The 10,993-nt window shown below is 54.0% G+C and overlaps 1 protein-coding gene across 2 annotated transcripts; it reads right to left on the minus strand.

The window, feature by feature from the left end:
* Positions 1–10,422, minus strand: Krt78 (keratin 78). Of its 2 annotated transcripts, none has more exons than XM_047551525.1 (9): positions 9,963–10,422; positions 9,345–9,559; positions 8,228–8,288; positions 7,690–7,785; positions 6,739–6,903; positions 6,272–6,397; positions 3,563–3,783; positions 3,037–3,071; positions 1–2,950 (listed from the first exon to the last, which is right to left on the minus strand). In XM_047551525.1, the coding sequence occupies exons 1-9, from the start codon at positions 10,326–10,328 to the stop codon at positions 2,670–2,672; spliced, it is 1,566 nt and encodes a 521-aa protein (XP_047407481.1). In that variant the 5' UTR covers positions 10,329–10,422; the 3' UTR covers positions 1–2,669. The 2 variants fall into 2 exon arrangements, with proteins under 2 accessions (XP_047407481.1, XP_047407480.1); XM_047551524.1 differs by having other exon boundaries at positions 1–2,956.
* Positions 10,423–10,993: the final 571 nt, after the last annotated feature.

Below are 10,993 nucleotides of genomic sequence, written 5' to 3' on the forward strand. Positions count from 1 at the left end.
TTCTTTTTTTTTTTTTTTTTTTTTTTTTTTCCAAATCAATGACTTCCCAAAAATATTCTTTAACAAGCCCAAGGAAGAGCAGTTTCTTCCCCTCCGTTTCTCCATAAGAGAGAGCTGCTTGTGACTGAGGGGCTCCAGGTCTGGAGACCAAGGTGATCAGAGTCCTTCCCAGCCAACAGGAGGCAAAACAGAGTGCATGCTACTGTTGCCACTGCCAGAGGAATGCAGCAAATCAGCTGCTAACAGCTACTGAGCCCCTGATGTGGGCCAGGGGAGTGCTGAGCCACAGGGAAGATACAGGGGTGAGGAGTCCCCAGGGAGAAGTAGGATTTTTCTACTAATCTATTAATCGTTGTAGTCAGCATTTATTGAGCACTTACTATGTGACCCAGAGCAGCCTAAGCACTGGCTGTGTGGTAGCATGGTATTCTTTATACTAGTTATGCCCCGTTTGCTTCCTCCCCACCCCAGAGCTATTCTCTACCTGCCTCTCCTGCTATGGGCTGCTCCCCTGCTCTCCTCCAGTGTTGACCAAAGGGAAACATGAACAGGAGACCAGAAGGAGGGGGAGAGAGAGGGCAGGTCCGATTTCCGGCTCCCTCTTTCCTTCCCCTCTGGGATTACAGTTTCCAGAGATCCTTCCCAGTTCCAAGCCCTCCGCATCTGCTCCTGCCACTTCTCTTGTCTCTTCAGCTCCACGCGGGTTGACCACCTCCTTCTGATTTTCTCAGGATTGTCCCAGGTTCACGCCCTCAGTCCTGGACAACCTGGGGTGTTTGAGCACCCCAGCTCTAGGGGTGGTAGCAGTGTCCCAGCTAGTCTCTGACCTCCTGGTTCTCCAGGCCCAGCTGCAGGGTCACAGTCTCACCCACCCACGCCTCCTTCACTAAGGCTGGGAAACTTCTTCTTGGGTCATTTTGATGGAGGACCCATGGAGCTAAGGAAAAGGGCTTCCATCCCCCTGATGCAGGGTGAGGATGGCGTGATACCCCACAGCCCGGGTATGGAGTTGAGAGCTAAGCCAGGTTCCCGCCTCAGTCTGTAAAGGGGCAAGGGGAGGGAGCAATGGCAGAAGCCACCTGACTGCCAGGGAGGGTGAAGAAGGCATCCTCCCAGCCCCTCCTCGCCCCGGCCCAGACTCCCACACTGCTGGCTTCCGGCAGAGCTCTCGGAGAGAGAGAAAAGGAGGGGGACTTTCCAGCTTCACGTTCAGACAGGCCTGAGCATGGGGTGGCAGCTCAAAGAGAGAGGGGCAGGGGCACAGTTTCGGCCTCCAGTCCCCATCAGAGCCCCCCAGGCCTGAGCTAAGCTGAGATTCCCTTCCTAGGTACAGAAGAACCTGCCCAGAGGTCCCAGGCCAACAGAGGAGCTGAGTCCCCAACAAGAACCAGACAGACACCGCTCAGGACAGCAGCAAGTGCAGCTCGAATGTGCTGGGGACAGGAAGGGTCCAGTAAGGAAATTAAGGAAGATTTCCTGGAGGAGAAAAATTGATGGAGAGATCCGTGGTGTCCTTGGTAGCTCCACCCACACCCCAGAAGCAGCCCTATCATTCAAGTCAACTTAACTCTCTGGTCCTCACTTCCAGGATGACAAAGAAATGTCATCCTGAGTGAGGTGGGCAAGTTGGGGGCAGGGCTGAACGGCAGGAAAGAGTAGCAGAGAAGCAGCACGTTGCCACAGCGAAACTCCACCTCTGCCCTTCGGCCTCCCCAAAATGTCCTTTGAACCCATATTGAAGGTTATTGCTCAGCATCTGGGTGAAATTATTAACCTGCTGGGCATTCCTATCCAGAAGTGCAAGGGCCAAATTAAGACTCAGAGATGAGAGCTGGGGGCAGGTAGCAAGAACCAGGTCCCGCAAAGACCCGGAGCCGGGGCATCACTGGGGTGGGACTGAAAGAGACGACACAGAGGGGCTTTCCACAAGGCCCCATTTCCCAGCATAGGAGATCTGAAGTAGTCACAGGAGGCCCGCCCTCTGACCCTGAAGGCCAAGGGCTCTGAGAAGGAAGATCTGGCTGTCAGAGGTAGGAGGGATTATGCTGGAGACCCCAGAAGTAGACAGGGTGGGAGAAACACAACACCCAGCACTTGCCAGAGTAGCCCCAGTCCCATTGCAGCCCCTCAAGTATCGTTGCCCTGGGTAAAATTTGGGGGAGGGCAGGAAGTGGGGAACCAGGGGAGAGATGAAGGAAGATGCAGCAGGGAGAACTGGATGCTGTGTCACTTCACAGAGACCTAGAGCAGGGTGTGCCATGGGTGGGACAACAGTGAGCTCTCTTGGTTCCAACCTCCAGCCTCAGGTCCCCGCTCCTCCTAAAGGACAAGCTTTGGAATAGAGATGTAGCCTTGCAAAGCCCAGCCAGGAGACTTTCCAGCTCAGCCTGAAGGCCACGGAAAAAGGAGAGAATGTGGTCAGCTGGCTGGAGGACCAGGCACAGTGCACCTTGATTTAGGATGGGCAGCATGCAAATGAGATGCAAATCAGCATGCAGAGCAAGGCCAACCAGGCTGAGCACTCAGAACAGGAGGCAGGTGGGACCTTCTTGACTGTCTTGGAACCCACGTAGGCTGCTTTGAGCTGCAGGCCGTGGACATGGAGTTGACCGCACAGAGCTGGGGGATGAGGTGGGAGCTGAGGGTTCAGGAGGGAAGCGCCGCGTCACTCAGTACGTGATGGACGTCTTCACACTTGACTCCACTGTTTTCTTCAGGATGGTGCCGCGGCTAGAGCTGCAGCTGGAGCCAGAACCAAAGCCAGAGCCAGACACAGAGCAAGAACCCAAAGCAGGTTCCTGTCCAGAACCTGGGTTATGACTGAAGCCTCCAGTCACAATGCTGGAGCAACCTGACCCAAAGCCACCTCCCTGGCCTCCGAGTCCTCTGGGTCCACAAGTGCCCACTTGGCCATCACCAACTCCTCCGGACACCACAGCACTGCCTCCTGCTGTTGCTGCCAAGAAATACACCAGGGTCACAGCAGGGTCCTCAGTGCCCCATGGGGAATACCACTCTAAGTCCCCAGATACTCACAGATAGTGACCTGGCTGCTGTATTCCCCTGACATCCTAGGAGAAAAGGACAAGAGGAAGAAATGCTAAGAAAGTCTGCGAAGAATGCATCCCCTAGTGTTTAAGCCTCTAGAAGAAGCTCCCTATCTTCTCAGCATAGAAAATCCAGTCCCCAAATGAAAATCCCTTCCAGTAGAGTTCATTGCTCTTAGCTCACAGTGTCAGGAGATCTCTCAGAATCCACCACCCCTGCCCCTTTTTTTAATATTGGGGATCGAACCCAGGCACACTTTACCAATGAGCCACACCCCCAGCCTTTTTTATTTTTTGAGACAAGGTCTCACTAAGTTGCTCAGGACCTTGCCAAATTGCTGAGGCTGGCCTCAAACTTGGAATCCTCCTGCCTCAGCCTCCCAAAGTTGCTGGGATGATAGGCGTGCTACACTGCCACTGGCCTCAGAATCCCCTTTGGCAAGGAGAGTACTTCGTAGGCATTCCATCCTTCTCCACCCTACCGCATATTCCCAGGTCCCTCCAAGCTGCCCCACCAGCACTCCTCGCCCTCCAGCAGCCTGCGGTAGGTGGCGATCTCCACATCCAGGGCCAGCTTTGTGCTCATCAGTTCCTGGTACTCCCGCAACAGTCGGGCCATGTCCTGCTTGGCCATCCTCAGAGCACCCTCCAGCTCATCTAGTTTAGCCTGAGCGTCCTTGAAGGCCAGCTCCCCACGCTGCTCAGCATCAGCAATGGCTGACTGCAGGTTGGCATTCTAGAAAGCGGTAGAAATGAGGGAGAAAGTGGCTGGAAGTCCAACACGGCCTCCCAAAGCACTCACTGTGGATATAGCCGGAGGGATATCATCCTCATGAGCTCAAAATCAGCCATGACCACCCCACTCCCCAGTTCTAAGGAACAGTATAGCTTCCATGCTTCCTTAGCTCCTGCAGTGAGTTGAATAGGATCCTCCAATTTTTTTCTGCCCACCCAGAACCTCAGGATGTAACTTATTTGGAAATATGGTCTTTACTGGCTCTCATGATGATGCCATTCTGCATCTAGGGTGACAACTCACCCAGCAGCTGCTGGCCTCATCAGAAGGAAGAGGACGTAAATACAGACACAGAGAAGAGGCTGTGTTCAGACAGACACAGAGGTCAGAGTGATGCAGCAACAAAACAAGGAAAGTAGCCAGGCGTGGTGGAGCACGCCTGTAATCCCAGTGACCAGCCTCAGCCACTTAGGGAGGCCCTAAGCAACTTAGCAAGACCCTGTCTCAAAATTTTTAAAAATGGGGTGGAGGGACTGGGGATGTGACTTAGTGGTCAAGCACCCCTGGGTTCAATCCCTGATACAAAAAAAAAAGAAAGAGAGAGAGAATTAAAGAGCCCCTGGAGCCACAAGAAGCTAGGAAGGACCTCCCTACCCCCAGCAGAACCTTCAGACAAATCACCTGATTTCACACTTAGAGGTCCCAGAACTGCAAAAGAATATAGTTCTTGGTTGTTTTAAGCCACCAAGTTTATGGCAGTTCAACTGCCTAGGAAACTAATACAAGTCCCTTGAGCTCAAGAGATCCTCCCCGTTTCTTTCCCCGCAACCAAACATTTAGAGGGCTTCCTGTCCTGTATGGGCCCTTATCCTCAAGTCTCAGCTCGAGGGCAGCCAGGGTCCTTAAGTTTCTGGGGACGGCCCTGTGACAATGTTCTGTCCTGTTGCTCAGTCCATCAAACCACTGCCTTGAGCTTCCGTCTGAGATGCAGCCTCCACATGTATTCTCCAGTTAGCAGGGAACCCGGGGAAGGACAGGCTCCCTGCCTCACCAGACTCACATCCAACCAAAAAGGAAGCGGTTCCCTGAAGGCTCCGCTCCGCTCCCACACGGGCACCCACAGTTGGGACGTCATCTCCACTCTACACCTAGAGAAGCTGAGGCTCAGAAAGGTGAAGGGTGGCAGAGTAGGAACCTGATGGCATCCAGCACCTGGGACCTGGCACAGGGGCACCCAGGCCATTAGAAAAAGGGCACTTGATCCCCAAGAGGGATCTCATAAGAAACGCTCTGGTCTCTGCTCACCACCCTCTGTGGATCCCAAAATTGACTCTTTGGGTTTGGAGAATCTGAGTGCAAAAACTTGAAAACTTATTAAATCAAAACCCTTCCCAACTAGGAGTGAGCGCTCTGCAAGGAGCAGGGAAGCGCGGCCCTCCGTGCACCTGCCCTTCCCGCTCAGAGGCTTGTGAGGCACCTGCCTAAGGAGGGTACCTTTCTCTGGGCTCCGACCCTTCCCAAAAGGGGACCAGATAGTCAGTGATTGACCTTAAGTCCCTGCTTGGTTTGAAGAATAAAAGTCCAAAAAAAGAGATGAGAAAAGAGATTCATGGGTTTATACCCAAAGGACTTAAAATCAGCATACTAAAGTGATGCAGCCACATCAATGTTTAGAGCAGCTCAATTCACAATAGCTAGATTGTGGAACCAACCTAGATGCCCTTCAACAGATGAATGGATAAAGAAATTATGGTATATATACACAATGGATACTCAGCCATAATCAGCCATGAAGAAGAATAAAATTATGGCATTTGCAGGTAAATGGATGGGGCTGGAGAATATCATGTTAAGTGAAATAGGCCAAGCCCAAAAAAACCAAAGGTCAAATGTTTTCTCTGATACATAACAGGGGTGGGGAGTGGCAGGGGTGTAAGAGAAGAATGGAGGAACTTTGGATTGTGCAGAGGGAAATGGGGTGGGAGGGAGCGGGAGCAGGAAAGATAGTGGACTGAGACAGACATCATTACCCTATGATTGCATGAATGGTGTGAGTCTACATGGTGTACGACCATAGAAATGAAAAGTTATACTCCATTTGTGCACAATGAATCAAAATGCTGTCTGTAAAAATGAAAAATAAATAAGTAAATTTAAGAAAAAATAAATAAATAAAAGACAAGGAAAAAAAAAAAGAGATTCATGAAACTATCTAGCCAAAAGCAAGATGTCCCCTGAATGTGGACCACCCCCTGGGGTTGTGCAAAACAGGGGCCCTTTCCTGAAAAATCCAACAAATAGCCTGGAAGTCTCAGAAGGAAGCTGAATTCATCCCAGAGGATACATGGGGACCTCTCCACCCCAAGTTATCCAAAGCCCCATTTGGGTGTCAAGGCTTCCCACAACCCACTGGTGAACTAGGCTTGGAGAGACTGGCCCTGGGGACAGCTGAGGCACAAGGCAGTGAGCGGAGGCCTGGGAGGCGGACCTGCTCCTTGAGACTGGCGATCTGACTCTGCAGCCTCTTGATCGCTTGCTGCAGCTGGGACATCTGGACCTTGGTTTCCTTCATGGTGTCCCCATGAATCTGGGCCGATGCCTGAAGCTCCTGGTACTGAGGGGAACGGAGGAGACACCAGTGATTGAGAAGACTGCCACCTTTGACCCCAACACTGAGGAAATACCACCTCCCCGCCTTTGGAGATGCCTCTCCACATCCTCGTCTTCAAGATGTGGGTTAACTGCTGGAGACGCCGACGTAGCCATTGTGCCTATGGAAGACCAAGTTCGTCTCCCACAGTTGCCCTGCAGAGGATATGGTCCTGCCCACCCAACCCTGGACCTTCACGGAGGCTATCAGAACTGCCCCAGTGGACCCAGGTTGGGTGACCACCTAGGGTGAGGACACGGAGACCCAGCCATTGCCAGCTCTGTGCCATCCCCCGGCCCCAGCACCTTGGTCCGATACAGGGCCTCCGCCTCAGCCTTGCTGGTCTGGGCGATCTCTTCGTACCGGGCGCGGACCTCAGCAATGATGTCACTGAAGTCCAGGCAGCGGTTGTTGTCCATGGACAGCACCACAGACGTGTCGCTTGCCTGGGTCTGCAGCTGACCCAGCTCCTACAGGAAAGACTGTCTCAGTGGCCACCAACAACCACTCCGTCTCCCTGGAACCCTCGGTTGGGGAGGATGCCTGAACATCTGCCCACATTCCGTCAACTGGCCACCCTCATTCACGTTTAGTGGCATTGCATGTGGCCTGCCCTCTGTGAGCCTCAGTCTCCCCACCTGAAAATAAGGTCATAGAAGTGGTCTCTAGTGACCCTTGCAGCTTGGCTGTTAAAGGAAATGGCCCCAAGACCCAAAATCACCTGTCTCCATCACTCCTCTGTCTCCTTATCACTCTCCTCGCCCACTTGCTCCTATGCTCCAGCATGTGGCCTCCTTGCATTGGCTTAAAGACACCAGTACGCGTGGCTGTGGGCCATAACACTTACCCACAGTCCCAGACGCCCACCTGCATGAATTTCCGCACCTCCTTCAGACCTTCACTTTAATTCTATCTTCTCAGTAAGGCCTAGTTGAAGTCACCACCTGCCCCACATTCCCATCCCTCTTTTCCCTATTCTCCATTGAGTCTGTCACCTTCTGTCATGCAGCATCATTATTCACAAGCCCAGTGCTTATGTCTGTCTTCCAAAAGAAAACAAGCTTTGTGGGTTTTGTCTGGTTATTCCCTGATGATCCACACAGTAAGCTTTCAATAACTGATTGTAGAATGACTGAATAAACACAGATCAAGCCACCCTAACTGGCTTCTCCTCCTGGTCACTCCCCACATGGCCACAGGGCGCCTGCCCACACTGTCCCCTTCTCCGCTCTGGCCTGCCCTGGGCAGATCCTCACTTCTTCATACAGACGCTTCAAGAAGCAGAAGTATTCTTTCAGAGCTTCCAGCTTGCCTTCCAACTCCATCTTACTCAGGAAAACCCCATCCACGTCCTGGAGACAGGGAGACAGAAATCATGTGTCTTTCACTTCCTCTTTGTGAACTTTACGCTGGCTTGGAGTTCTGGGCACCCACTGCCCAACGCCCACTCTCCAGATGCCCCTGGCTTCCTCCTCCAGACCCACCCTGTCCTTCTCTCTTCTTTGCCCTACACTGGCCCATGCCACCTTCTGGAAACTTCCCTGATTGCCTCCACTTCTTCTCCACCCACTCCTTCAGTGATACCCAGAACTCATCATGTAGGGCCTCAATTGGATCTAGTCTTAAAGTCCCTGTGTCTAGAAAGATGTCCTGTGTCCCAGGGGGTGGCGGGCCTGCAGGTGGAGTGGTGGGGTGTCCTCACTCAGGATCGCCACCTTCTGCCTCCCGTCTAGGACCAGGCTCCGTGCACAGCGGGGGCTCAGGATCTGAGTGGAGCTCTTGACACTCCCTCACCTTTTTAAGGACCACAAAGTCATTCTCCACTGTGGCATGCTTGTGGGCCTCCTTCTCGTACCTGCCAAGTAAATAGAAAGGGACAGTGAGGTGCCAGGCCAGGGCCCACGGCCCTCCTCCCAGCATGTCCTCCCTGAGGAGGGCTCCCTGGCTTTAGATGGTCCAAAGAAGAAACTTTGGCCAGCCCCATTCTGCTTTCTTGCCAGGAGGCTTTGTCACCTCTTAGCCATGTCCCTGTGCCACTCTTCCAGCCCATGTCCCTATGATGACAGGTCACATTACTTCACAGCTTCTAGCGCACATTCAAATGCCTGTTCTCACTTGGCACTCACACCCTCATCTGCAGTAGGTTGTTTGGGTTATTAGGGGAAAGGACTGGACCAAGTTCCCACCGAGGATCAGTCAGCCATAGCAGACCCAGAACCCAGGCCACCTGGCCCAGCCCTGGGCTCCTTCCTGGGCCTTCCTTCCTCCTCTTTAGAGCCTACTCCCAACAGTTCTGGGGGGTAAGAAGGGTAGATGACCTTTCCCCGGCGCATGGATATGGAAACTGGGCCTGGGAGAGGTACAATGGCTTGCCAAGGCCACATGGCCAGTTCTTGCCACAGTCTCTCCACCCAGGCCTCCTGCCAGTTGAGGGCTCTCTCCACACCACCAGGTGACCTACCTTGGAGCCCAGCTGTGAATCATGCCCTAGAACTGGGGATGATCCCAATAAATTGATTTCCTTCCACCCCTGAGACCAGAGAATATCTGAGTCATTATAGCCCACAGCCTGCTAAACAGGAATTAATTTCTAAAAAAAAAAAAAAAAAAAGCCACCAAGGCATTGTCTAAATAGCCCTTCCCAGCCCAGGAACATGGCCTGTGGGAAATGTGCCTTGGCCCACTGGAAACAGGTCACCCAACCTTCCTCCTCTGAATCTCTCCAAACCTGGGTGGAAGTGGGGGCTGTGGGGTCTCCTCTACCCATAGAAGGTGGGGCCCTTGTGAGTCAGGGAAAAGAGGACACAGAGCAGGAGAGGGAAGGAGTCATGTACCTCTGAGCACCCAGCAAGGGGGAGGTTACAGAGCCTCCGGCCCTCCTAGACCCCACCGGGGAAGCTCCAGAACCTACTTGGTCTTATACTCCTCCTCCTGGTCCTGGCAGGCCTTCAATTCGGCATCCAGAGCCCCTCGGTCTCTCTGCAGCTGCTCCAGCTGCCTCCTAAGATGCACCAGGTAGTCCTCAAAGACAGGCTCCAGGCCCCGGGGACTGTCACTCACCTCCAGCTGCTGCAGCAAGTGCCACTTGGTCTCTAGGACCTTGTTCTGCTGCTCCAGGAACCGCACCTGCAACCCCAGCACAGGGCCCTGAGACTCCTGTGGGACTCCTCAGGCAACCTCTGCAAAGTAAAGCTTCGGGGACCCTCCCGCCAGCACCCCTTCCCCACCTTCCAACCCCGCCTGGGCAGGAAGAGCCTGGTGGCCTTTCATCAGAGCCTGAACGCATCAAAATGACTGGACGGTCTAACAGGGAAGGGTCTTCCCACCACAGGGAAGGGTCTTCCCACCATAGGCCAGCTGTTTTCTGTCCCTGAGCCCCAGCCTTGGAAAACAGGGCCTCAGCGTAACCAGACCGCTTGCTGCTGAAGTGACTAGAAAAGTGGGAGAGGAAGGACAGACTTCCCCACTCCCAGTCCATCAAGAGAGCCCCCTCTGAGGCGGACAGGGACCAGGTCCAGTTGACCCTCACCTTGTCAATGAAGGAAGCAAACTGGTTGTTGAGGGTTCTGATCTCTTGGGTCTCCTGCGTCCTCACCACCTGGAACTGGGGGTCAATCTCAATCTTCAGTGGGGTCAGCAGATTCTTGTCGAAGGTCACTTCCTGGATGCCCCCCGGAGGGCACAGGGAAAGCCCAGGCTCCCCACTCTTCTGCCTCATCCGCACCCCCAGCCTTCCCCTCGACCCCCAGCCCCGCCCACGAGAGCCCCCCCTGCACCCGCCGAAGGAACTGAGGCTCCTGCTGCTGAAGCTGCCCCTGCTGTGGCCCCCTGAGAGAGCAGAACAGGCCGAGCGAGCGCTGAAGCCCCTCTGGGTCCGGCACGGGGACAGAGACATGGCAGAGACAGACAGTCACACAGATGCAGACAGACAGACGGATGGTCAAGGTGTGTGTGTTCCTGCCCCGGGGCCCTGGCACGAGACTTTTATCCCCTCCCGTACCTGGGTTGGGCCTCAAAGAGCAAGATGCTCTCTGCCTGACTGTGTGTCACTCGGCTCCGGCTGACCTACTCTGACACACCTGGGGAATGGGTGTCTCACACGTGCAGAACTCAAGGAAGAAGGAGACCCTGGCCCTCCCCTGGGAGCCCCTGGGCTGGTGGGACAGATGGGCCTGGCCCAAAGTCAAGGAAGCAACTGGGGACCTGGAGCAGAGTGCTGAGGATGGGGAGGGACAGTCCCAAGCAAAGGTACAGAAGGTCATTTAAGGAAGGCTTTCTGAAGGAGAGGGGGAAGGAGAGGAGGGATATCCAGGGGACAGGAAGGAGGAGGGGGTCAGACAAGGCATGAGAGTGTCCTGGGGAGGCCGACCTAGGAGAATGAGCCTCTAAAAGGAGGCTCGAGCTTAAGGAGGCCAGGGAGGAAGGCACTGTGGAGCCGGGAGGTGAGCAGAGGTATCGATGCCATCGTGAGCTAAAAGACACTTCAGGATTTGGAAATGACAGAAAAGCAGGGTTTCCCAGTTCCTCCTCCCGCCCAACCCAGTAATCAATCATCCACGA

The sequence above is a fragment of the Sciurus carolinensis genome, chromosome 4 (genome assembly GCF_902686445.1).
Source record: "Sciurus carolinensis chromosome 4, mSciCar1.2, whole genome shotgun sequence".
Taxonomy (NCBI): Eukaryota; Metazoa; Chordata; class Mammalia; order Rodentia; family Sciuridae; genus Sciurus; species Sciurus carolinensis.

Excerpts from the sequence above, each read along its gene's own strand:
- Krt78 (XM_047551524.1), bottom strand. The coding sequence starts at position 10,328 with ATGTCTCTGTCCCCGTGCCGGACCCAGAGGGGCTTCAGCGCTCGCTCG. Across the intron at positions 7,786-8,227 it reads ACTTTGTGGTCCTTAAAAAG|GACGTGGATGGGGTTTTCCT; the intron begins GTGAGGGAGTGT and ends CCCTGTCTCCAG. Across the intron at positions 2,957-3,036 it reads CAGCAGCCAGGTCACTATCT|CAACAGCAGGAGGCAGTGCT; the intron begins GTGAGTATCTGG and ends ATTTCTTGGCAG.